General features: G+C 42.1%; 2 protein-coding genes across 2 annotated transcripts; one reads left to right on the top strand and one right to left on the bottom strand.

Moving 5' to 3' along the window:
* Positions 1-4,675: 4,675 nt before the first annotated feature.
* On the bottom strand, positions 4,676-14,946 carry ccdc3a (coiled-coil domain containing 3a). The gene is made up of 3 exons (XM_044186412.1): positions 12,600-14,946; positions 11,939-12,116; positions 4,676-6,809 (listed from the first exon to the last, which is right to left on the bottom strand). Exons 1-3 carry the CDS (start codon positions 13,004-13,006, stop codon positions 6,504-6,506), a joined length of 891 nt encoding a protein of 296 aa, XP_044042347.1. The 5' UTR covers positions 13,007-14,946; the 3' UTR covers positions 4,676-6,503.
* Positions 14,947-15,588: 642 nt separating this feature from the next.
* optn (optineurin) lies at positions 15,589-22,231 on the top strand. Its single transcript, XM_044186411.1, has 13 exons — positions 15,589-15,745; positions 16,718-16,842; positions 17,034-17,242; positions 17,476-17,631; positions 17,937-18,130; positions 18,476-18,578; positions 18,828-18,943; positions 19,146-19,295; positions 19,512-19,596; positions 19,742-19,900; positions 20,032-20,174; positions 20,514-20,596; positions 21,226-22,231. Exons 2-13 carry the CDS (start codon positions 16,722-16,724, stop codon positions 21,336-21,338), a joined length of 1,632 nt encoding a protein of 543 aa, XP_044042346.1. The 5' UTR covers positions 15,589-15,745; positions 16,718-16,721; the 3' UTR covers positions 21,339-22,231.
* Positions 22,232-25,427: the final 3,196 nt, after the last annotated feature.

Genomic DNA, 25,427 nt, shown 5'->3' with positions numbered 1-25,427 from the left:
TTATTGCAACCAAGTTAGCATTTATTAAGAGAACTGGATACCATGTCCCAAGATAGTTCCCTATTCATTCCAATGAAAGTTGCTCTAATGCTGCTTATTAGAATGACTTCCCTCTGAATCCCTGCATACATGAATGACATGGCGTGAAAATAATTTACTGATATTTCATTTTTATTGTACCAAGTGGCACAAATTGTGATAACACAAAAAGTAACTTTTGGGTGTTTTTTGCAAAAGTTGTGCATGAGTTGTTCTTTTTTGGCCAGTGGTCGTCAAGTTATCTGCAAGTCTGACACTAAACCAAAATAGCTTCACAGCTAGCGCCATTCCTGGGGTCATGGGCGAACGTGGCAAAAACTGAAAATCCAATGACCGTTGCTTTTTCATTCATTCATGACATTAGTTTACCTAGTTAGCAATAGCCTTGTATGGCTAGTTGAAAACTCAGTGACACTAAGTAGATAACTCAGATGGCCTTGTTAGCTAAATTCTAGGATATTTTCTCTTGACTATTTTTATCCCAAAAAGGTAAAGGCCAGCCCTATTGCTAATTCCTAGTCAAGTACATGTAGCTATTGGCTATGTATTTTATGTCATGCTTAATTTTACACAAGAATATATTTACCACGTTGGCTAATTTCTATATCTGATGGTGTATGGTCATCAGACTTCTTTAAACTAGACAAGGAAGTACAATTACTTAAATCTCTGTTTTCGGTATGAATTGTTGCCCAATGCTTAAGGAGTCACAATAATTAGCATTGTCTCGCATGGACTGAAATAGTTGCTAGATTTTCGTTAGCATCAGTAAATCGAGTGCAAAGCTGCCATGCTAGCAGCTGTGCTTCAGTCAGCCAATGTTAAAAACGGTCCTTTACTCAACTAATGAGAGCAGCTCTGCCTCTGAGAATTGTTTGTAGAACTAAAACTTTATACAAGCTGCTTTTTGGGACCTGGTGTCTCCCTGTGGGTGTCCTCGTCCAGAGCCTGCTGAGTTAGCTGGCTGTATTGTATTTACTCTCTGCATGTGACCACAACAAACTCCCATCCTGTGCACCGTCGTCACGCTGACGACACCGTCATGTCTGAGAGCGGGCCGGGCACTGCCTGCCACACTTATTGTGCTGTAATGATGATGACTTTCTGTTAATGGGGCTTGTATATCAGATGCCTTCGACAATCATGTGCACATATCAGAGTTACCATGACAACACAGGCCAGAGCGACTGATTGTGTTTTGTTTGTCTTTCTCCTGGAATAAATCCTGAATGATCATAATATGACTCTTTACCCATGTTTTGTTTTTTTGGTGTGTGTTTGTGTTTGTTTGGCTTATTAATACTACTCATTCTCAGAATTAGGCATACATTTCCTACAAATGTAAACCCACGTGTGTGTCTCTGTGTGTTTGTACTCAGTATTTCAATGCTCGCAAACTCCAGAATCCTTTCATGCGGATATATAGCAGACACCAGACACTCTTTACCACTTTGCCCGACATTTAGCCTATATATATATATATATATATATATGCTGTACACCAGATGTTTAGCAGACAGAAGACAGATGTTGCAAACACATGAGGCACATGTTGCCTTTACTAGCACATGTTGGCATACATTATTAGGGTTAAAGCTTTAAAAACATTGTCTACAGATGTTACTTCCCCATATAAAATTATGTTGGGGATGAACGGAGTCTCCTTGGGTTTACACTCTAGTATCCATACTTAAATGATTGTGCAGTTGCAACAAAGGGTTCCGTAAGAGATCAGATAAAAACATGTTTGCAGCCTTGAATAAAATGAGAGACCACTCAGCATTTTTTCGGTGAAAACAGTTTCCAAACTTCTTTGAGTCTTTACAGCACCACTTTGGATGATGAGGTATTGAAAACGTTTTGGCTGAAATAAGAATGATTAATGGTACTTTTATTTTGAAAATCAACATATGTGAAAAGATAAGCTGCTGTATTACAACAAACTGCTGGAGTGTTTTTGCAGTCTGTGTTTATTGCATAATAATAACCATGCATCCATGGTTTATTGGCCAGCTTGTGTGTTCCTCAACTGGGGTGACTAGAATTGCTATCAGCCTCAGCTGTACTTTGTGTCTAGTGCTAATTAGCAAACATTAGCATGCTAACACACTAAACTAAGATGGCGAACATGGTGAACATTATACCTGCATAGCCTCAGCATGTTAACATTGTCATTGTGAGCATGTTAGCATGTGTACGTTAGCATAACTTAGAGCGCAGCTGTGCCTCACAGCACCGCTAACATTGAGCAGACTCTTAGTCTTGTTCTTTCTGTACATTTACACAATGAGCAAACTCCCTGACTCTTCGCTTCTCCTCTATTTTGATGTATTTGGTGCCTGGAGGATTCTCAATGATGCTAAATGGCTTTTGCTCAGCTTCATAATTGTTTCTTGTTAAAGTGGAAAGACACACTCCAGCAGACACCACTTAATTTTGCACCGCAGTAAATATGCGTCTGTTTGCTCTATTGACTTTATATGTATTTGTGCCATATTTGAATTTAACTCCGCATTGGCTCTGAACACAACTCACTACTTCCTGCCTGTGTTTGCCCTTTCAACACTATGCTAATATACATTGCTTATGTTTAAAAGCAATCTCTGTCTTTTGAAGTGAACTTTTAAATTATTGTCAACTGAAGTGATTTACTGTAGCTTGAGATGATGTTGAGTTTTCCCTGCTGAGCAGCGTTAGGCTGAGGGTTTGTATTTGCTCATCACAGATAAGTTGTGTTAATATCGGCCCATTATTTGCAGAGTTTGGCCCGGTGGAGCTTCCTGAGGTTAAAGTCATCATACTTCCTGTGCTTTTCCCTCTCTCTCAGTTGGAGATTTTCCTCCCGACTGTCTGTTGTCTCAGTTCAGTACAGAGTAATGCACACACACATGCACACACACATGCACACACATTGTCGTGTTACTATATTCGTGGGGCCCCGTCATTGACATAATGCATTCCCTAGGCCCTTACCCTAAAACCAAGTCCTTAAACAGCCCATTAAACTTGTGGGGTCCAGCATTTTGGTCCCCACATAGCTGTCGGACCACACAAGTATAGTGGGCTCCCACTTTTTTTTGGACCCCACGAATATAGTAAAACAAGCACACATGCACGCACACATGCACACACACAATGTGTCAGTTCATTCAAAATTATTCATTCCTTTGACACACACACACAGCAAAGCACTGAAATGAAAATTGTGAAATCAAAGTATTTAACATCCCTTTGACACTCATGCCTAATACCATGCACACAAACACAGTCATACACACACACACACACACACACAGCAAAGCAGCAGAACTGAATTTAAATCAAATTTACCCGTCACACACAAACACACACACACACACACAGATAAAAACACTGCTTGTTGACATGGCTGTCAAGCTGTAAGTGTATTTTTGCTTGGAGTCACTGATCTCTCTGCTTCTTAAACTGATTTCTCCTCATCTTTACTTCAGGCCTTCACCCTCCCCTCCCCTGTCCCCCATCCTCTTCTCCAGCTCTTCTCTCGCTGCAGGGTTTCTTCTCCTCCTCTCCCCTTTCTCCCTTGCAGAGACATGTTGTTTTGTTCTTTACTAAGTAGCATATATATATTCTGTAAAACTAATTACAGGCAGATCATCTGAAACAGTGAGATAACACACAGTCCCACAGGAAATAGAGGTGGGATTGTGGCATGCTGTGGAATTTGAAGTGTGCAAAGACGATCTGTGTCATTTGGATAGACAGTTCTGAATGCAAACAGCAGGCGTTGACATGATGTTTCCATCTACTGTTGTCTGAATTTCGAGGGACCATGATGCGAGAATTAAAGGTGAGGGTATGCAATTCTAATCCAATACACGCCTTTTTGTCAAATTCAGCAAATATCTCCTCACGGTCCGCTAGCTGTCTGCTCTGTGCGCGCTGAAAAAAAGTCTGGTGTTTGTCCACAGCCCTGGCTCTGTAAATGGGAAACAAACAAAGTGTCTCAGACTGAGCCACACAACACTATTCCAGCCATGATTTGTGTGTCAGCTAACGTTAAATGACTCCCCCACGGACATTCAGCTTACTTTCTAGTTTGCCAAGACATGCTGTTGTTGTGATGTTAGCTGTAGTAGCAGGAGAGTTGTGAGTATCGCTGTTTGTGTCACAAGAGAGAAACTGCAATTCAGCTTCATCTCTTTATTGCTGCATCCCTCTTCATCCACCCTGCCTCTCATTTTGTTATGATGGTGATCCTTGCATTCACTGTGGTCTCGTGATGTGACGGCTGCTCGCCTCCCTCCAGAGCTTTTGGTTCTCCAGACTTAGAGGAATATTTCAGGGACGTCCTGCTGTTCAGAACATTGCTGCCCACACAAACACATTCCAGTCACTTGATGGACCATACACACACACACACACACACACACACACACACACACACACACACACACATCTCTTTCTCTCCCCAAACACTACATATAACACACAATACAAAGACAATGTCTCCTCTGACCTTAACCTCTCTTTATACTCTCTGTGTGATGCTGTAGGGCTTAACTGATCCGCTGAGTGTATGTGGCTATTTGTTTTTTTGTACTCCAGCGACCCAGATGTTAATATCCTTCTTCAAAACACTGTCACATTCACACTGATGTTCATCCAAATCAACTTTTATGTGCAGAAAAAACATTCAAACAAAAATATCCACATACAAGCTGATATTCCAGACTGTAAAAAAAACTCAAATTAATAATAAATGAACCTTCTCAAACATCCCAGAATTCTCATTCTCAGTTACAACACTCTCTGCTCACAATTTCACTTAAAGAAGAAGTCGATAAATCACAACATCATTAATATTAAATGTAATGTCTCTTATCATTGCTTCACTAGGCTGTGATTACATATAAGGCCGTTCTGAATGTGTCTTTTCTTTTAAGTTTATTTAGTTGCAGATTGTCATACAATATGTGTCTCAAAAAGCTGCAAAAACTAAAAGATTATAAATGCCAGTACCAGTCTTTCAATTACTTAAAGCTACTATAATCAATATTTTTTATACTAACAATGGGTCAAATTATTATGTGTATTGTGGGTCACTCATAGTGATGAACCCGAAGAGAATTACCACCCAACTCTGGAGTACCCCTCAGAGTATTTTAGCATCTTTCAGCTCATTGTTTTGGTTTTTTCAGCCTGCAACTTTAATGTTTTGATTCAGTCTAATCACTCTCATCAACGTTGTTTCCATGTGTAGCAGGTAGATTTTCTTCTGGAAAAAATATAATAAACCCACTGAACACTACCTGCAAAGCAACAAACAGCAGACAGACAAAGTTAGCAACTAGCCAAGAACATAGTGGAGCATTTAGCAGCTACAGAGAGAGATATTCTTCTCACTTACATTCCCCAGGTGGCCTGAAACACAACTCCAAATGAATGCTAATGTTACTGCGTGTCTTCTGGATGTGTAAATAAGAAATTATTTGCTGACAAGTTCACCATATAAACTTAAAAGGTGATAATGTCAGTGTTGTGTTTATGGCTTGTTTCTGCTGCCCCCACATGGCCAGAAAATCAGTTAATGCAGTATTCCAGTGATTTAGTATTCTATAAATTTGGGCCACCTGCCAGAGCCAGATTTTTTAATAAGAAAGGTCAAAATCGATGCAGCAGAGATATCCTGACTTTTGAACATTGGATCGTGCACTCCATAATGCAACTCAATAGCATCTTCTGTTCAACCCTCCCTCCTTACCCTATCTGGTAAACACTAATGTCTTTCAAACTTCATGTCCCCAGTGTGTAACACTTTGTGTTATGAGGATTTCTATTAAAGATTCTCCAAACCCAAGCCAAGATAACCCCAATGACACCACTTTTTTGTGATTTCTTGACAAAGCTCCTCCAGAGCCACAAAAGATATTATACAACTGGTCGTTTTTTTGTTTTAAAACATTCAGGTTGGGAAAAACATTTGAATGGCAAACAGAATAATGCATCACTCTTCAACCGCACTCCAATAACCTCCCGCTGTTACTGTTACTATTGTCGCTCACAGCTGTGCTTTGTGTTGGAGCAAAAACACATCCTATGTGATCACAGCCTGAGAAGAGCACCGAGCAGCAACTGAATCTAGTTGTAGAAGGCAGCAGAGCTAAAGAACTGCACCACCTGATAGAGGAATCATTTAGAAAATAAATGTTGGATTCTCTTTCAAGAAACTTTTTTTGTTCTTTTGTTCTTCACATGACCAGGAATGGTCCTGAACATCACTCTTGTATTATAGCAATCAGGGATACAAAAGAGAGAAAGAGTATTTTATTTACAAGAAAACTATGTAGATTATTACTTTAAAAGTGTGTTTACGCAGATGTGACAGTTGCTATTTGTTTGTCCCTTACATGGAGACCGCCCAGCAGTCTCTCGCTCTCCAATGTTTTCAGTCCAGGTGCGTGGCAGTTTGGGGCAGGTGGGATTAGTTAAAGTTGCACTCGCTGGCGTATCGCCGTGCTTGCATAACGCCCGGGTGGAGGCTCCTCCTGTGTTATGGCATTGAGGTGATGCCCCGCCCTCCGCTCTGCAGCCTTCAGCTTCTCTTGGAGCTCCTGCGCCTCCTGTTCGGCCTTGCGTGCAGCCTTGCGGGCATTCCTCAGGGAGCGCTTCACCTTACGAACGCGCTCCTTCAGCTGCCGGTTCCTCCTCTCTGCCGCGGCCAGGCGCTCGTGCAGCTTGCGGCCTCGCTCCTCCTCCTCGAACAGCGCGGCCTGCACCGAGGAACACAGCAGCTGGAGGAAAGAGGAGGAAGGAGAGGGAGAGTGGTTAACATACACGACGGGTCGTTTTCTTAACAGGCAAACCAAACTGTTGTAAACCACCAGTTGCCATCCTGTCAGCTGGTTGTGTAGTGTGGGAGCACTGGTGATGTGATTTTCCCAGCAGCCTCTCTGAGAAAATGAAAAAATCTTTTTTCCTTTGATCTCCACAGTGCTGTTATTTCTCCATTGTTATTTTTTTTTCTCCTCTGCAAAGCCCAACACACAGGAAGGGACACAAAGATGCAAAGATTTGGCATGTTATGGAATATTAAATGCAAAAAGCGATTGTATTTGTCTCCATGTTGAATATACAGTTTATATTTCATTACTAAATTAAAGTCACCTTTTCATTGGAGCTACTTTTTACTGAAGAAATAGTTCAAGTGAAAACTGTTCACAGTGAAGTCTGTGGGTTATCCTGAGTGACGGGGATACTGGTTCTGCAAAGAGACGTTGCATTTGTTTTGACATGCAACAAAGGTCTCCCACTGGAATTGAACCGGGGGCATTGCAATTACATGGTATGTGCCCTAGACCACTAGGTCAAGGGGACGCCCTGCTGTTGAATTTATAAAATGTACTTTTCAATGCTATAAGTACAAACAAAATTCCATTCACCTCCATTTTACTGGAGTGGAAGCATAAATCTCAGAGATGGATATCTGAAAACCTGGACAACCAAAGTCAAAGTAATCAACATAAATAAGACTAGAGACAAGAGAGAATTGTTTTCCTTTTCTTTTGATTTTTCTTTGTAATTTGGGTGAACTGACCCTTTAAGGGAAGTCTCTGTCTTCTGATTTATCCAAACAAAAGTCAAATCCATATTACATAACATTGGTACATTATTTTAATTTTTTTAGTTTGAACCCTTACCCATAACTCACATACTCAGTGGGACACTCCCTACACACACATGCACACCCAAACGCACACCACCTGTCAAAACATCCGGGTGTTACCTGCCTGCTGTTTAGCATCATCTGTATAAACAGTATTTAGAGGACATGTGAAGACACACACATGCATGTACAAAATGTTCTCAAATTCAAGTGTACAAAGATTTTAACACAGTGTCTCTTTTGTCCAGAAGGTTGCAGATTTGTCCAAATTAAGCAGAAGCGATCACCATATGTTCAAAATCCACTAAAATGCATTTAAAGCTACACTAAACAATATTCTTACACTAACAATGGAATAAAAAAGGAGTTGCTCGTTTTGACGAACCCACAGATAATTATCACCCAACTTTGCAGTTTTCCTTCAGCTCAATGGTGCGTTTTTAGCATCTTTCAGCTTATTGTTTTGGTTTTAGGGGCAGCAACTTTACTGTTTTGGTTGAGTCTCACCACTCTCATCGTGGTTGTTTCGGTTAAAAAGTTCTGATAAACCTGCTGTACGCTTCCTGCTCAGCACCAAACAGCAGACAGACACATTTAGCGACTAGCTGGTCAACATAGTGGAGCATTTAGCAGCTAAAGAGCCAGATATTTCGTTGGTGGAGACCAAAAATAGAGCTAAAAGAAGAGAATATTGAACTTACATTCATCAAGTGGCCAGAAACACAACTCCAAATGAATGCTAATGTTGCTCCGTATCTGCTGGGTGTGTAAATTAGCAACTGTTACTAACATGATCACCATATCAACTTTATAAGAAGAAAATGTGTCAATGTTGTGCTGCCCCCATGTGGCCAAACAATGTATAAATGCAGCTTTAAGCAACTGTATATCGCAATTGTGTGATGTCTGGAGTAGATTCGTGTTGTAATTTCAACGTCCTCATACTCACTGACCAATCACATAAGGGAAGCACCTGAAAGAAGCCACGGGCACTTCATGACAGTGGCTTTATCGTCACTGAGGTTGTTTGAATACATTTTGACTGTGACACCACTGGCACTGATGTTCATTGTGAACAAACCTTGTTGGAGCTTTTGCACAATGCTTCTCAAATGACAGTATGTGTTGACCAGACTGCACAACTCCCTGTATTCATCAACAGACCCGACCTGACTGCTCATTTATTTCTGCAGACTTTTGATTCCTCTTTCTAACTTTTTATAGAGAGTCCCCCCCACACACACATTGAGTGTCTTTAGAACGTCACTATTGACGTCAAAGAGACAAGCCAGGGTTTTTCCTCTTCTACTGAGGTTTTATTTTGCTTCGCGTGCGTGTGTGTGTGTGTGTGTGTGTGTGTGTGTGTGTGTGTGTGCACATAGGGATAGATGATTAGAAAACAGAGACAATAAGACAGGAAGAGAGAGTGAAACTTGAAGAGATAAAAAGAACAACAGGGAGGCAGAGAGAGAAAGAAAAACAAAGACGAGACAGAAAGAGGGAGACAGACAGGACACACACACACACACACACACACGGTCTGACACTGTATTCATCCTGAGCTACTACTGAAAAAGGCAAACTGTGTTGTCTTCCTTTTATCCCTCTGAGCGTCAACATAAAATGTTAATGAGAGTCAGAAAACGTGTTAAAGGTGTTTACATGACAGTTAAAACTGGAGTGTTCGCTCACTGTGGCTGCAATCAAATCATTAGAGTGCATGTAAACATGGAAATGTGCTGATTAAGAAGTATTTGGGGAATTCGTCTCTATCTTACTGTGGCCTATCAAGTGAAGGTTAATGGGCCCAAAAGAAAATCTGAAAAAAAGAAGTAAAATATCTTTCAGGGGGGAAAAGTGTATTAAACAGATGAGCAGTGCTTCCAGCAGTCTCTCCCTCTGGCTCATGGTAAACTCTTGCCTGAGTGCTGCTGGTAAGAGGAGGTTGTGAACAAACGCTAATTGAAGGTTCTGGCAGAAAAGTGGAGGAAGTCTCTTGTCTATCCTTCTGGAGGGGGTCTGGTTCTCACGAGGCTAAAACCAGAAGCAAACCACCTCCCAAATCCAATTTTTGTGTTTAAACTCCATCTGAAGAGAGCGAGGCAGCCTGGGAAACACGGTCAAAACACAACTCAGAAAATGAAATTAGAAATGGGATCTTGTTCTTCTTAGTTGTTTTTCATTTACAGCCCAAGCAAAACAGATGGAAAGACAGAGAAGAGAGTTTTTCTTTTGCTTCAAATCTGATACTTTCAAATTCAAAAGACGAAAGGCAGGGAAACGCGGAAGGGTAAGGAGAGACATGAAGAGGAAGGAGAAGGTCCTTCCATCTCCATACATTCCCGGAGCAAAACACCTGTTTTGTCCAGCTTTGCCTGAAGGTCGAGGCCTCTACATGCGAGTGCTCGTCCTCTAAATGAGCAGTGTCTTTAACCCCTGCCTCACTGACCTTTGACCATATAGCTCAGACCCTGCAGGTCGAACCCGAAGAGAAAGGAAGAGGAAGACACCACTGCACCTTTCCTGATTTAGCTCTGCAGTTCTGACTGCCGACAATAACAAAATGCCATAAATCCATTTCGGAAACAATTGACCATGTCTTTCTCTACGCATGCTGCAGGCAGTGCTCAGGTCAGTCAGGAACAAGGTGCAACATCCTGACTGTTAATGCAATGATGCAAATAGATGTACATGTAGCCTTTTCTGTCACAAATTACACAAAGTATTGATTCTTCAATTACTGTGATGACGCCAGTGATGCAGGTGCTGTGTGATGTTAGATCAGTGTTACCTTTTGATTTTCTGAATAAAAATCTGAGTTGTTTTCAAGTCTTTTGGGGGCCAAGTCCAAGTCAAGACAATGGAGGTAAAGCCTGCCTGTCACTCTCTTACTGACATGTGATTGTTCCAGGATTTTACCAGGTCAAAACTTGAAACAAAAATATTCAAGTCTCAAGTTTTTAACTGGTCAAGTAAAATCTGTAAGGAGTGTTTCAAGCCCTCATTTTTGTGGCTTTACTCTGACCCGAGTCAAAATCTCAAGTCTACAACTCTGATACAAATATTGTGAATTATGATGACATATGAAAACATACATTCCTGAGTTACTGTGATGACACAGTGCCACCAAATGAAAACCTCTTCAGCATCTGAACAGCTGCTCTTGTTTCCTTTCAAAATGAGGGCAAAGACCTGTGTAGTTCCATCTCCAGCCGCCCTGTTCTGTCTTGTCTGAAGCTCAACCGTGATAATAAAAGGCTGAATCACAGCAGCGGACCTTTCTTCCTCTGCTGACAGAGTTCAGCTTATCTCTGGTTCCAGGTCAGCAGGCAACGTTGCTTCATACTGATATGAATCGAAGCTGCAGACTGACACACTTTCAAACTGCCTATTAAAGATGTGGATCTCTGCTATTTGACCTTTGACCTCTGGACATCCAGTATCTTGTCTGCCTGGGGAGCCAGATGGACGGACTTCGACCAATCAGTAATTACTTTGATCTTGAAGTAGCTGGAGCGTGATCGCACGTGACCAACCACACGGTGGGAATCTATAATCATTTCTTCTTTTTCTTCTATTTTTTTTTATCCTTCTGAAAATCAGAACAGTGAGGCGATATTTGTGTGTGTGTGTGTGTGTAGCTCTGCACTGTGCCAGAGGGTAGCTAAACTGTGTTTCTACTGATCCTCACCACATTCCTGTCAGCAGAGTCACAACTCAACCCAGGATTAGGTGTCCACACACACAAACCAAGACCTCACTCTGCTGTGTCACGTTTCTTCCAACACACACTGCACTCACATTCACATCTTAGCTACAACAGTATATTTTAGGTCCCGAAGCAAGAATATTACTAACAAATCAAAACACACAACAGCTGTTAGTCGCCCTACCTCCAGTTCCCTGCACCCTGCTGGTCATTTGGACAGTTAATCTGTTATCTCCATGGTAACGAGATGGTATCAGGTTTGTTTACGTCGTCTGCAAACACCTAAAAGGGCTGACCCGACTGAGAAGGAGACATTTTTAACCTTATTCTTCTCCGAAGATAATGAGGTCGTACAAGGAGATGGGAATCAGGCCAACCTGTTAGTCATTTTTGTTTTCAAGGAAGCAGCAAGCATTACTATGGCAACCAAGTATCTAATCAAGCTGCATGGCAGTCCTTGGGGTTATAATTCTTGGACAGGTTGTGCATAATGACATTGTACTTGACATGAAAAAGGTGTGTGTGGTCAAAACAAAGCAATGCCTTACCCTGCTGTCCTCCTGGGTGTCCCACTCGGGGCTGAAGGTGTGGAAAGGCTGGCTCCCCTGGGTGCAGTTGGAGAACTGGAAGAGGCTGGAGAACGTGCGCCTGTTCTCGGACGTGTCGGGGAAGATGGCGTCCTGGAAGTTGACGCCGTGGGGGAGGATGTTGTAGTTTTCATCCATCCTGCAGAGGAGATAAACAGGGAAGCTGTGAGGAGAAAGCATTTCTAACCTATGAAATGCATCATATTTAATGAGCCTGTAGTTTGCTTTGCAGGTAAAATCTTCTTTTGCAAAATAACTAGCAGCTGTCAGATAGATGTAGTGGATAAAAAGTACAACATTTCAAGTCTTACTTAATGGAAAAACTCAGGCAGCCTCAATTATATTTAAATACAGTTGTCTTCTTTACACATCTGACTGCAGATCACACTTTGCTCCAAAACAAACTGACAAAAGACAAAAACGCTGAAGAGTTATTGGAGTGTTAGTTTAAAGTTGCTATTTTGCAAAATGCCCTTCTGTCTGGCAAAACGTTTTATGAGATGCAGTCTAATTTTAATGGCAACAATAAAACTTTCTGACTGTCGTAAGTACAGCTTGAATTAGTATTTCCAAATGTCTGTTGGAACTATTTGGATAAATGTATCCAGGCCTTGCACCTCACCTGAGGAAGAAGAAGTAGGAGTAGTTCTCCATCACGGTGTGGGACTGGCAGGACAAGTACCCCAGTCCGGTCAGGTTGAGTCTTGATCCAGTGGGCACCTCCAGCATGCTGCCCCAGGCCTGGTCGCACAGCAACTCCACCTCCGCAGAGTACAGCAGCCCTTCCTCCGCGCCCTCGTACCCATACCCGAACCCGAAGGGCAGCGAGTTGTACAGGCTGCCCGCCCCGCCGCCCAGGGGCTCCCGGTGGATCGCCAGGACCCGGGCGTACACGATGATCTCCGCCAGCTCCGCCCGGCAGCCCTCGCTGAGCGGCCGCCACTCGGAGGGGAGCTGGCACCCGTGCGTAAAAGTGTCCAGATGCGCAAAAAAGCCGAGCGCTGCGAGGAGGAGAGCCGTGGAAACCATCCCGAGGAGCCCGAGGAGCGGTACAAGCTTCGCTTCAGACAAGTGTGATTTTCCTGTTTGATCAAAATGGACTGTTTTACGCTGGAGGTCAGTCTCTTCAGCATCCAAGGTGCTAAAAGTGAGTTGAAAAGGCGAACAAAAAAAATTGCGTCTAAACTGATGTGATGGTTACCTGGACGCTTGAGGATGCTCTGCAAAAACTCTAAAAACATGCCAAGTAACGTTTTACACAAAATTCGACCACCGTGCTTTTGTTCATGAACTAAACTCGCAGAGTCTCACCTCCAGACTCCTGCACAGAACTCAACAGTCAAATCAGTTTGCAGAAACTTAAACTACTCCAACCTGCTGCTGTGCTCCAAGTGTTTCCATCTCAGCTGTCTGCTGTGGGAGCGACAAGCTTCACCAGAGCGCACGAGTGCTGCGTTCATGGACTGATATGACGCTCAGGCATTTGGTTGGTCGGATATTAATAAGGTTGATAAACGTTAAGATTTGAAACCTGTTCAAATCGATAATGTCCTTAACATTGTAAAACGTGTTTTTTTTTAATTATTAGCCTATTATTTAAACAAATAGTAGCCTAATAGAGCATTCTGGCAAACCACAAGATTGCTAGATTTCTCACGATGTCATGCTCATCATCGAACTGAACTCAGAAACTCTGCTTTTGGCTGCAATTCTTGAGAAATGTCCATTTTTCGGATAGTGCATTTGAAAGCATCCAAGATGAAGTCCCACTAAAGTAGGAAAGTGGTTTCTACGGAGCCCCCTAAAGGTCATGGCGAGAACTCTTTTGAGGACTACGTTTGGGTTACCTCGCAATTCTTGTCCTCTTCCATTCCTTCTGAGCCATATGTCTGTTTGTAATGGAAGGTTCGTGGAGATCTTCAAGTTAATGCATTAAGCATAGTTTATGGACACCTCGCCTGAAACCGACAGCATCCTGCAGATTACATTACTGCTTTCTTCTGGAGAGATTACACTAATTACATAACCATGCATGCCTATTGAGCAGAAGTACCATCAGCACACTTAATGCCCAGTTCAAAGTAAAGTTCAGTGAGCTGATCCATACTGGAAATAGACATATAGCTCTGACGCTCTGCTCAGCAGACCTCAAAATGCACATAGGTCACGACACACTGGACCACAGGATCTTATTTAGGACATTACTGCTACCCAGGCAGGGTCGTTTCACCACAGCCAAACATTTCAGCGGTGTGAATTTCTTTTTTAGCTGATTTTTGCTTAGACAACACTGACATCTGATGGACACTCACATGAACAGCATGCAAAAATATTATTCGTTTTGTATACCGCAATAGATTATCTGAATAAATCGAATAAATGCGGTAATAATTTATATTTGCCTTAATGGGCCACTTTGTAAACAAGTTTGGACTAAAGCAAAAAACTGGTAGGCTTATCGTATTCCATTAATATTCTGAAGCGACCTTGATTTGTTTTTATAGCACAACATGGCCAGATATTACACCAGGATTCATTCTATTTTAATTATTATAATTTAGTTGTAACCCAAACATGGCTGTCTGAGAAGGTTAGGGAATCTCCAGTCTTGTCTTTCCCGTTTTGAAAGTGCAAGGTGACTCCTGAAGGGAATTCCCGCCCTCAGCTGAGTGCTGGCCCCGCCCTCCGCTGGCAGGCTGTCACTGATGTGTAAAACATGCGGATGGACCTGTCTACACCGCGGCTCTGTTCATACGCAGCTACAGTTTATACTCAGATCTATTGACTGCTCGGCGACGTCACTTCGAGGAAATGAAAATCCACACAAGTCAGAGCTGCGTCGCCCCTGCGACAACTAGGCCCATGGGGACAGGAAGTAAGGCAAACGAGCCCTCAAAATAAAAGCTTAAACTTGAAAACGATTGAATAAATTGGCCTTAAAGTTTGAACATTATTGGGGATGAGTAAACAAACGATGACACGTGGGCCTACTATAGCCTATTTAGTCCAGATTTCAAGTGATCGTTTATATATATATATATATATATATATATATATATATATATATATAAAACATAGACTACATATATAATGGAAAATAATGTTGTGGTTGAAGTTACCGAAAATAAAAACAACGTCAGCATTAATAATTGTTTCTTCTTCATTGCTGATATGATAACTTTGATCATACAGAACAGAGTAGGCCATGTGTGGTTTAGTGAAGTGAATTTAATTATACACAAATTAGTTATACACGTAACGGAATCATTAGATTAAATGCAACAGAATAAAGTTATTACTAAAAAAATACACATTAGAAGATTATGTTGTTGTCATATAAAAATTGTATCAGATTCGAGTTGTTTGTTTTACTAATTGCATTTTTCCTGTTTCTGTGTATTGTCTGTTAGTGTCATATTTAGCCTATACAGATAAATTACATTGAAGGCCAATTAAAAAAAAACTTAGTATCTAAAAAGGATTTTTCTCCTCTAAAAAAGTAATTTTTAAAACATAATAGAAATTACTGGCAAAGGTTATGCTTAATTCTTGTACTATTTTCAGACTAAAACAGATACCGTCAAAGTGTGATTTTATTTTGAAAACACTTACCGGAAGCTCATTGTGTCTGTACGTGACTTGACGTTGCTACAAGCCAGAAGCAGCAGTACAAGGTTGCTCGACACACATTTTACCATCTCTCCGAGTGTTTCTGTGGACTTTCGGAGTGAACATCCAGACTGGGTTTAGCTCAGGAGTACAGAGCAGGTGAGTTAAAACATTTAGACTTTTTTAGTGTTTGATGTGACGCAGTTTGGCTAAGGGGGGAAACACATCCGTGTTGTGTAAGTTACTGGTAACTTTTCAGTGTTTACTAAGAGTGGCGCACGGAATAGGCCCACCTGAGAAAACTGAAAGTAAAAGCAGGCTATATGATCCAAAATAATATACCCATGACATTTTCCCAGAGCGACAGCGTGTCTGTAGTGTTCAGTGGTGGTTTTAAAGTAGCATTTATCCCACTGGGATTCACTGTAGTATTCCTAAGTTTCAGTTTAACCGTGATATCTCCCATTAAATGCCGCTAAGATAATAATAGTTGTTTATGACGGTCATTCAGTAAGTCATTGTGAGGGCAGAAGCAGACCACAGTGTGTATAGCATACTGCTCTCTGTTATTGTAATGTAATTAAATTATCATGTGACCTGCTGATGAGATAAGTCCCGTTTAAGGCTGGGTGCTGCTACTCTGCTGCTGCATGCAGAAGCACTGAGTCACTTGGTGATATCAGCATGGAGCAGTTTTTTCACATACTTTGCTGGTAACACCCCCCCACCCCCCAGCTCCATGTCTCCAGACAATAATTCATCTCTAAATGAAGTAAACATTGTACCTTGGTGTGTGCAACATAAGTCACAGTCTCATTTATACAGAGATAAATCATGAGTCCAAGTCTGGAACATCCTTTTCTTATTATTTTAAAATGGACTGTATCTACACAACACGTGTTGAATTTAGTAAAAGCGTACACATTGATTCATTTGCTAGTAGAAACATTGATTCTTAAGCTCTGCAATGGCCTTAAAGCCACTGTGTAGAATTTTGCAGAAGCTTTCTGCTTTTTAAAAAAAAAAATCCCTTATTTTAAGTAAGTAATTAGTAATACACACAAAATGACAACTCCAAGTGATAGCTTCTTACAGCTTCTATACGAGTCTCTTTCCTTGTCTTCCTCTCAGCACCATGGCGTCCGGAGGCCCCATGATGAACGGCGACATCGCTCGCTCTCCCAGTCAGCCCGGCACGCTGGAGGAAACCCTGCAGCAGATGAACAACCTCATCCAGGAGAACCGAGACCTAAAAGGTGAGAGTAGGCGTGCGGTCAGATTGAGGGTTGAATGCAATGTTTTTTATTTGAGCTTTGAAATTGTTGTTGCTGCTCTATTCAACAGCAAAGAAGTCTGTCTACCTATCTATGGAAAGGGTCACCATTCAAATGACTTGGCCAGTACAGTGTGCATTTATTCAAATCCTCCGTGTGTGTCTCTCGCTCAGAGGCCCTGCGTCAGACCAACCTGACGATGAAGGAGCGTTTCGAAGGGCTGTCTGTGTGGCGGGAGAAGCAGCGGGAGGAGCGGGACTTCCTGGAGAGCAGGCTGGAGGAGGCTCGGGACCGCATGGCGGCACTGACCCTCCAGAACCAGGAGCTGAGCAGGAGGCTGGAGGTGGAGGGGAGGACAGGGGGAGCCCTGGGAGACTTGCTGGTGAGGGTGTAACCCCGATACTGCTTTTTCTTTTAGTTTTTGGGTCAAAGCAGCTGAGAGCCAGTGTTATATTCCTATGTTAATCATTTTTTAAAAGGATCTTTGTTATGTGTTTTCTAATGAGACTTTGTCTGGCTTATTGTACATTAACTACTAGATGTAAGCTTCTGTCAAATTGCATTGTACCCAAATTAAGACTGTGACTACTTAATAATCTGCGCTGGTGACTCCAGGCATCCCATCAGAGTGTAGAAGTGGATGCCCTGCGTGCCCAGGTTGCTCGCCTGCAGGCGGAGAAGAACGACCTGGTGGCCATGAACTCTGAGCTGCAGCTGAAGGCGGACCAGGACTCGCACGACGACTCCTTCATTGAGATCATCAGGGTCTCGGTGAGGAGCAACACACACACGAATAAAAAGAAATTAGAAGACACTCAAATATAATCATTCCATGACCATTCTACTGAGCATGGAAAGGCCTCATCTAACACAAAAAGTCTCCACTTTAACCCACCGACCAGGCTGTTTTGGACAACCAGAGTAGTATTCATCAATTCTACAGTTATTGTGTGCTGGATCAAAGAAATCCAGATCAGATTTTTAATAAAAATACAGTTTAAGTCTGTGATTTTGTTGAAATAATACACTGGTGTAACCCAAAGTTTGGGATCTAACTGCGTGTTTGTCCTTCTCAGGACGGAGGCGTGGACGGCGTGGACGGCGTGGGCGGCGTGTGTGGTTCGGAGCGCAGCAGACGTCCAGAACTGAGCATGACGGCGTCCCGGCTGGACAGCGAGGAGGTGACCGTCAGCCAGCTCCTCCAGTCACTGAGGAACGAAACACAGCGGGCCGAGCGGCTGCAGGCCGAGCTGCAGTCCTCTGCTGCCAGGTAGAGGACAGCAGCTTAACAGTTCCCCACTCAGTGATCTACTCTCATCATTACAGCCACGTTTATAACATCAGGAAACACAGCAAGTCAGGCTGTTAGTGGGTACTTGTGCTTTTTCCTATAAATTGGACCAAATTGGTTGTTTAAAGGTGCAAAAATGGCTGCTATGTTTCTGCTTTTTGCAGTAATCCCACTGCTTTTCATTCACAGTTTTTAAAAATGTTGGTTATATTTGTTTTTTAAGTGCAATCTTTCTGTGGTTTTTATCTAATCGCTCCTCTCAAAATGTGTTTGTTTTTCCTCTGACATATTTTCTAACAGTTTTTGAAACTAATTGTCCAACAGAATTAGAGAGCTGGAGGAGAGGAAGAGTAATGTAGAGGATTCAACACAGACCACCGAAGCAGAGCCTACAGAGACCAAGGAGGATTCTGGGAAAGAGGAAAAGGTATTCATTTAATAGTGGAAGTACTAAAAGCAGTAATTCAGGAGGGTAGTTTTAACTGTATCATTGTAATCTGTATTCGGATGACAGGTTGATGTTCTCACATCACATTTAAAGAACCTCAGTTTGAGGTCTCATCTCTGCGTGCTGTTATTGGCTTTATCATTTCCATAACTGGCAGAGGTCCACTGATGTTTGTAATGTTTAGTCTCCTTATCGTAATGTTTGTGTGTCATTACGCAAATACTTCAGGCAGCATCTGAGGTGGAGAATCTCAAGTCTCAGATGATGACGCTGTTCAAAGAGCTGCAGCAGGCCCAGAGCAAGCTGGATGAAGCAGAAGGCATGAAGAAGAACCTGCAGGACAGGTTAGGCCCACACACACACACACACACACACACACACACACACACACACACACACACACACACACACATCAGCCCACACCGTCGAATCCTAACATGCAAACCATTTAGTGAAGGAGCCGACAAAAATGATGCATAGAAACCTATAATGTGCTCCAACAATTAAGGCCACCGTTGCATGTCTTATTCCTCCTCTTGTGTCCAGATGTCGGGAAGTGGAGCAGGACGTGGCCACTCTGAAGGCCCAGCTGGTGGAGAAACAGGCTGTTCAGGCGGAGAACGACCGGCTGAAGCTGCAGCTGGACAGCATGCAGGCCCAGAACCAGATGGAGCAGAGGAAGGCTGGGGAGGATAGGTCCGAGGCAACACACACACACATATACAAAGACATTCAAGGGTCATGTGTTCATTTGAAAAATGAGAAATGAGTTTTTTTTATGCAGGAATAACTGTAGTTTACATGTGCAGACATATGACACTGATTTGCATTGGAAACCCCCTTTTTCCCAGAGTCACCATCAGTCTATATTCCACTGAGTCACCGGTAACCCCCTTCCCTCCTCCCTCACAGGAACAATCTGGCCCAGCTGAAGGATGCCTACACCAAGCTATTTGAAGACTACAATGAACTCAAAGAGGAGAAGAAGAAGAGAGAGGTCAGTTTATGTAGCATGAGGAGCCTTTTCTGATTTTAGCAACAGACTAATCAAATCCTGCTAATTTCCACGAAACCTAATGCAGTTATAAGAGTATTAACAATTAGAAATGAGAGTGTTTGACCTTTGCCCTCTGGCCCTGCAGTCTCAGCTGGTGCAGAAGGAGGTGGTGGACCAGCTGCAGGAACAGCTGACTGCCGCCGAAGAGGCCCTGGCTGCTAAACAGAGCAAGATTGATCACATGAAGCAGGAGATCTTCCAGAAGGAGAAGGAGCTGGAGACCATATCTGTCTTCCAGGCTCAGGTCAGTGGGTGTAGAAATGTTTTGACATCTGCTTAGTTAATCGATGTTGAATTACCAGAAGTCCACGTGACAGCATGGCTCCCTGCAGTGTCATGGCGGTCATCATGCTTTTTGTTGTACTCCGTGTGCAGGCGGAGGTCTACTCCTCAGACTTCTACGCAGAGCGAGCAGCGAGGGAGAAGCTCCATGAAGAGAGGGAGCGTCTGGCTGCTCAGCTGGAGTACGTAAAGAAGCAGAACACCCATCTGCAGGAGGAGATGGACTCACTAGGCCGGTATGGAATCAAACAGAAGACCAAGTTTGCTTTTACACCTGTAGTTCAGTTGGTCCTGACTAAAGAAAGTAAAAGATGCAGTACGTTGTTATATGGCCTGACCGGTTAAAAGTGGCCATGCGCGATTTCTAACTTTTGTGACTCCTAGTGGTAGTACCACAAAGACACTGTTGTAGACAGCAATATGTGCTACCAGGAACACACTGGAAAACACAATCTACAAGATTTCTGTGAGGTTGACACATTAGTACAACACCATAACTTAGACTGTCTGGAACCCTTTCTCAGTGGGGACCCAGTTGTCTTTTCTGCAACAATTTTTCTTGTGTTTCTCCACAGGCGGTCGCTGAACGAGATGCAGAGGAGACATGTGTCAATGGGAGGAAATCAACTCGGAGCTGGCCCTACAATGGTTGGAAGAGGTACATTTGCATATTAGCATGTAGCCTTCCAGGCATACTTTCTCTGAGGCTGTGTACAATTTTTTTGTACCAATTCTTTTACCTGAATTGACAGAGCCTTAAAATAATAGTTCATTTTGGGAAGATGAAAAGATTGATAACATTCTCACATCTGTACGCTAAGTATGAGGCTGGAGCCAGGAGACATTTAGCTTAGCCTAGCATAAAGACTGGAAGAAGGGGGGAGCGGCTTTTGCATTTCACTTTTTGTATGGATTAAACAAACACGATATAACATGCTAATTAGTGAGCTTTAGACGTGCTGGTAAGCAGATATTTTTGTGCTTTTTGACAGTTGACAGGCTGGCTGTTTCCCTGTTTGTCTTTATGCTAAGCTAACCGGCTGCTGGCTCTAGCTTCATTTTTAGCGTACAGACATGAGAGTGGTATCAATCTTCTCATCTAACAGCAAGAAAGCGAAGAAACGTATTTCTGAAAATGTAGAAACTACTCCTTTTTTTCAGTATAACCTAAAACATGTGGTGGAACTTGATGGGACATACAACACAGTCTGGAAGGAAGTGCAGGATTGACTGCTTAGTTCAGTGTAACAGCATGTTCAGGTTGTGATCAGTGTCTCTGATTCACAGGTCCTGACTGGCAGCATCAGGGGAATATTCCCGAACATGCCTGTCCCAAGTGCAATGAGATCCTGCCGGACCTGGACTCCCTGCAAATCCACATCATGGACTGCATCAACTAGACCTCCATCATTACAAGCATCCACAACAACAGCGGCTACATTAGCACCTTAATCTGAGTCTTCCTCTGCTTTTACCTGTACCTCTTCTTGGATCCCCGAGACGACACTTAGTGTTCCATGATAATCTCATTCAAATTCATTCTAGAAAGGGAACAATTTGGTTTTGGTAGAATTTAAGTAGATGGATTTCAAAGCTGTATTGAGAGTTCTTACCCAAGAGATGGAAGTCTGAAAATAGTTGGTCCTCTCTAGTTTGTTAAATTTGAAAATTGCTTAAAAAGATTTAGAATAGAACAGGAAAAATATTGTAGGACACGTCTTCTTGCAGGTTTTGGGCACATCTGGCACATAGTCCGTTGCTGTGATGACTGAAAAGATCAAAACAGAAACTGCACAAACACTTTGATAAGATTTCAGTTTGGCGCTGTCTGCCTGTCATGCACACATCAAATAAGTTCAGCCTTTACAAGTTGCATTTGTTTACCAAGTATTTGGTTGCTGAAGGTTTTTTATTTTACTTTTTTTAAGGGTTTCTTGTCAAATTAAAATGAAAATCTTTCTTTTTTTTTTTTGCTTGGAAAGGATATTTTAGCTCATAATTGGGTTGTTAATCAGAAATACTTTATTGTAATAATGTTGGTGGGAAAAGGAGCATGCACCATGTAGGCACTTTAATATGAAGATATATATTTTATTTTGACTCTGCAGATGATACCTGGTTATTAGAATGTAATATATTTAACTTGTTAATGAACCTATCACTGTAAGCGACAGCCCTTGTAAGTGCAGGAGGCTCCAACACCCTGCTGATTCTGTACTCTGTAGATTATAAAGGCATTCTGATCCCATGTTGTAATTCTGTCAATGAAAATAAAATAATCAAAACACTTGAATTAGAATAGATATTTCATATAAAATTTAACATTGTGATATCTGAAGTCTTACAAACACCTTGCACGTGACATCCTTCTACTTCAGATATCAACTTGTGTCAACATTACTAAAATAGCTAGCTCAGTTATATTTCTGCAATAGAGATACAAAATATGACAGGAAGCCTTGTTTTGGTATGTTATTGTACAGCAGAATATGGTGTGTGATTGTTCCACTTTAAAACAATTATTTTTTAGGATAGTCTTGTTTTCCAACAAACAAAAACATGCTCTAGGAAAAAATTGCTATAATCACATACAAATTCTTCACATAGGGGCTTTAAGAACAAATGACACATATTTAAGCCCTTGTGTTTAAAGCAATAGTTTGATATTTCAGGAAATAAACGTATTTGCTTAAAATACAATACAACTAAATACAACTCTACCGCCACCAGCTGGTTAGCTTAGCTTAGCATAAAGACTGGAAATGTCGAAACAGCTAGCCTGACTCTGTCCAAAGGTTATAAAATCCACCAACCAGCACCTCTAAAGCTCACTAATTAACACGTTATGTCTTATTCGTTTTATCCATATGAAAAACGTGTAAAAGCGTAAAAACGGGGTTGTGTTCAGGGCTATTTCTTGGCCGAGCACATGAAATTACTGCACCTGGCTATGAAATAGCCTGGCACATAACCCCCTGTAGAACCACAACTTGTCGTTTTTACATGTTGGTTTTTGTTAACTAACTTGTCGAACTATTGCTTTAAAGTACAAGGAACTCTAATTGCAAAACATATATACAGTATGTCCTCATACCAGAGAAGGTGTGTTGGCACCAAGATGAAGTTAAATGGTTTTGAACAGATACTACCGCAACAAAAAACTGTGAACCGAGTTGCTGCCTGTCATTTTCTGTTTCTTCAGTCTTGCATGCCCCATGCTAGTCATGGTCTCTGTTGTCTCTTTGTACTGTCTTTGTGGGTGGCAGAGCAGTTGTGCTGGTGTCTTGTTTTTTACGCTTTGGTGTTCGTGTGTGTGCAGATGCTGATGGTGACAACGGGTTTTCCTTTAAAGAGAATGCTGTCTGATTGGCCACATCGGTTGTGATGTGTGTGTGCTCTCCGCAGTGGCAAGCTGATGTAAAATCTGGCTTCTACCATTGCTTCCTGCAGCAGTCTTTCTTTAGCTTTGGTTTGCCCACTTGTCACACATTTCTTTGCAGTAACAACATACTCAGGCAATCCACAGATGTGCCAAACTGAGATCTTTACTTGACATCCTTTTTTAATTGTTGCTCCTATGGAAAGCCTTTGTTTGGATTTTTTCTTTTGTCCAGGAGATGGAATATTGCTTCTCATCTTTTTCCTGGAAACTGTGGAAGTCACAGTTTTAATGGCACTCTTGTTTTCATGCTCTCATTTGGGTCCGTACTGGCATTCCAGTATCTTCATGCCACTGTACATGAAAGGCACTCCGTCATCGCTGATACTTGGACTGGTGGACCTGCAGAACACAAAGAAGCCGGCACAGAACTTCTTATTTTTGCGCTTGAGTGGATCGAACTTTAAGGAAGATGGCCTGCGGGTGCAGAAGGTTGTTTTGGTAGCTTGCCTGTGTAGCTTGAGGACAGTGTCAACACTTGCCTCATTTATCACATAGCTGTGAATGTAATCTCCATCCTTGCTGTAGTCTTGTAGAAAATCTTTCCACTTGACAATAGTGAGAACTGAGTCTTTGTCTTCTTCTTCCATCTTGTAAAGGCAAATAATAATAGTTTGACACAGGGTTACAAAGCTAATTTCTTCATGTGGTTTTATAGTCTACACCCATGTGCTTTGCGTTTGCATGCCACCAAAAGAAAACATTGATCCGTTTTCCTTTGTGGCCTTGGAAGGATGTTGTCCATACAAACTAATCACGTTAGAGCATAAAACGTATTATACAATCCAAGTGGTGCTATTCAATGTGCAATTCTTTTTTTTTATTATTGTACAGTGTGTAGGACACTTTCCAGATAGATTCCAATCAGTAAACCTACTCATTTGAATGCTTTATACATATACATACTGTATCCATTATTTCACCATTTTTCCCCTTTGAGGATACCTCTTTTTAAAAACATGTTCAATCCTCCATGTTCCAAAGAGTTTGAACGTTCGTGTTATATGGGATACTCGGAAACAAACTGAGAAGCAAATGAGAAGTCACTCATCCCCCCCAAAAAAAGACCAAAAGCCCCGAAGCTCTAACAGAGTTCGCATATTTTTAGAGAAAGTGTTCGCTTCTCCGTCGATTTCAAAAATAGATTTTTCAGGTGTCCACTTTCAGTTGCAGCGGGGAGTTGGTTATCGGTTCTAAACAGTAAGTTACTTCAATTCACGTCTTTAGGGGGCGGACGGTTAGCGTATTAACCCTGAAAATTGCCTTCCAGGCACAATTCTTCCTGGGCTACTGACCCATACCGGTACAGTTATGGCTGTGGTTGAGGTTTGGACAGAGTTGTCCAAGTGAGGAAAGCTACATCTGCTCGTAGCCACTACAGAGGAAGGATCACCTGGGAGTTGTTGTTTTTTTTTGTTTTTTCCTTCTTTTTCTGTTGAGTTTTATGGCGGTTGGCATCCCTAATTGCGCATTACCGCCACCTACTGGATTGTAACAGCTTCACAGTTTAAACTATTTACAGTGTCCACCCAAAGTGATTCCCTGCCATAGTCCATTCTATAAACCCAGACCCCATTGTCTGAGTTGGTGCAGCTCCTTCCCTCAGTGTAACATCCAGATCCTCTCCAGATGTGTCCACAACATTCAAGAACCTTCTTGCAGCGTCCAGCACCATCTTAATCCTTTCCGACTTCCCCTTTATTTCAGCCGCACAGTTTATAACCATGGCAATAAATGCCAGAAATCGCTTCTTGTCCATACTGATGTTCTGATCATCTCCATTTCCTTTCTTCTCCTTTTCCTTTTGCACTGCCACCATTTCACCATTTCTCTCCATACTTTTAGCAGCTTCAGCGTATGACTTTCCCTTTTCTGCTCTGATCTTATTCATTTTTATTTCCTTAATTCTTTTTGGGCACTGTGCTGATCCCATATGGTGGCTTCCTTCGCAGTGCAGGCACTTTGCCTGCTCTTTCTCCACTTTGCACTCCTCCACATTACAGTTGTCCTTCCCACATCTCCTGCCCCCTCTACATCCTGCAGCAACATG

Source organism: Siniperca chuatsi, linkage group LG23 (assembly GCF_020085105.1).
Source record: "Siniperca chuatsi isolate FFG_IHB_CAS linkage group LG23, ASM2008510v1, whole genome shotgun sequence".
Taxonomy (NCBI): domain Eukaryota; kingdom Metazoa; phylum Chordata; class Actinopteri; order Centrarchiformes; family Sinipercidae; genus Siniperca; species Siniperca chuatsi.
Note: the sequence above shows the minus strand (reverse complement) of the source record. Positions and strands in the feature narration are given on the sequence as shown.

Bases quoted from the DNA above. Each gene is read 5' to 3' on its own strand.
- optn (XM_044186411.1), top strand. From the start codon at position 16,722: ATGGCGTCCGGAGGCCCCATGATGAACGGCGACATCGCTCGCTCTCCC. The intron at 17,243-17,475 runs GTGAGGGTGTAA...TGGTGACTCCAG, and splicing joins GAGCCCTGGGAGACTTGCTG to GCATCCCATCAGAGTGTAGA. The intron at 19,901-20,031 runs GTCAGTGGGTGT...CTCCGTGTGCAG, and splicing joins TATCTGTCTTCCAGGCTCAG to GCGGAGGTCTACTCCTCAGA.
- ccdc3a (XM_044186412.1), bottom strand. From the start codon at position 13,006: ATGGTTTCCACGGCTCTCCTCCTCGCAGCGCTCGGCTTTTTTGCGCAT. The intron at 12,117-12,599 runs GTGAGGTGCAAG...TCTCCTCTGCAG, and splicing joins TCCTACTTCTTCTTCCTCAG to GATGGATGAAAACTACAACA. The intron at 6,810-11,938 runs GTAAGGCATTGC...TCTTTCCTCCAG, and splicing joins ACACCCAGGAGGACAGCAGG to CTGCTGTGTTCCTCGGTGCA.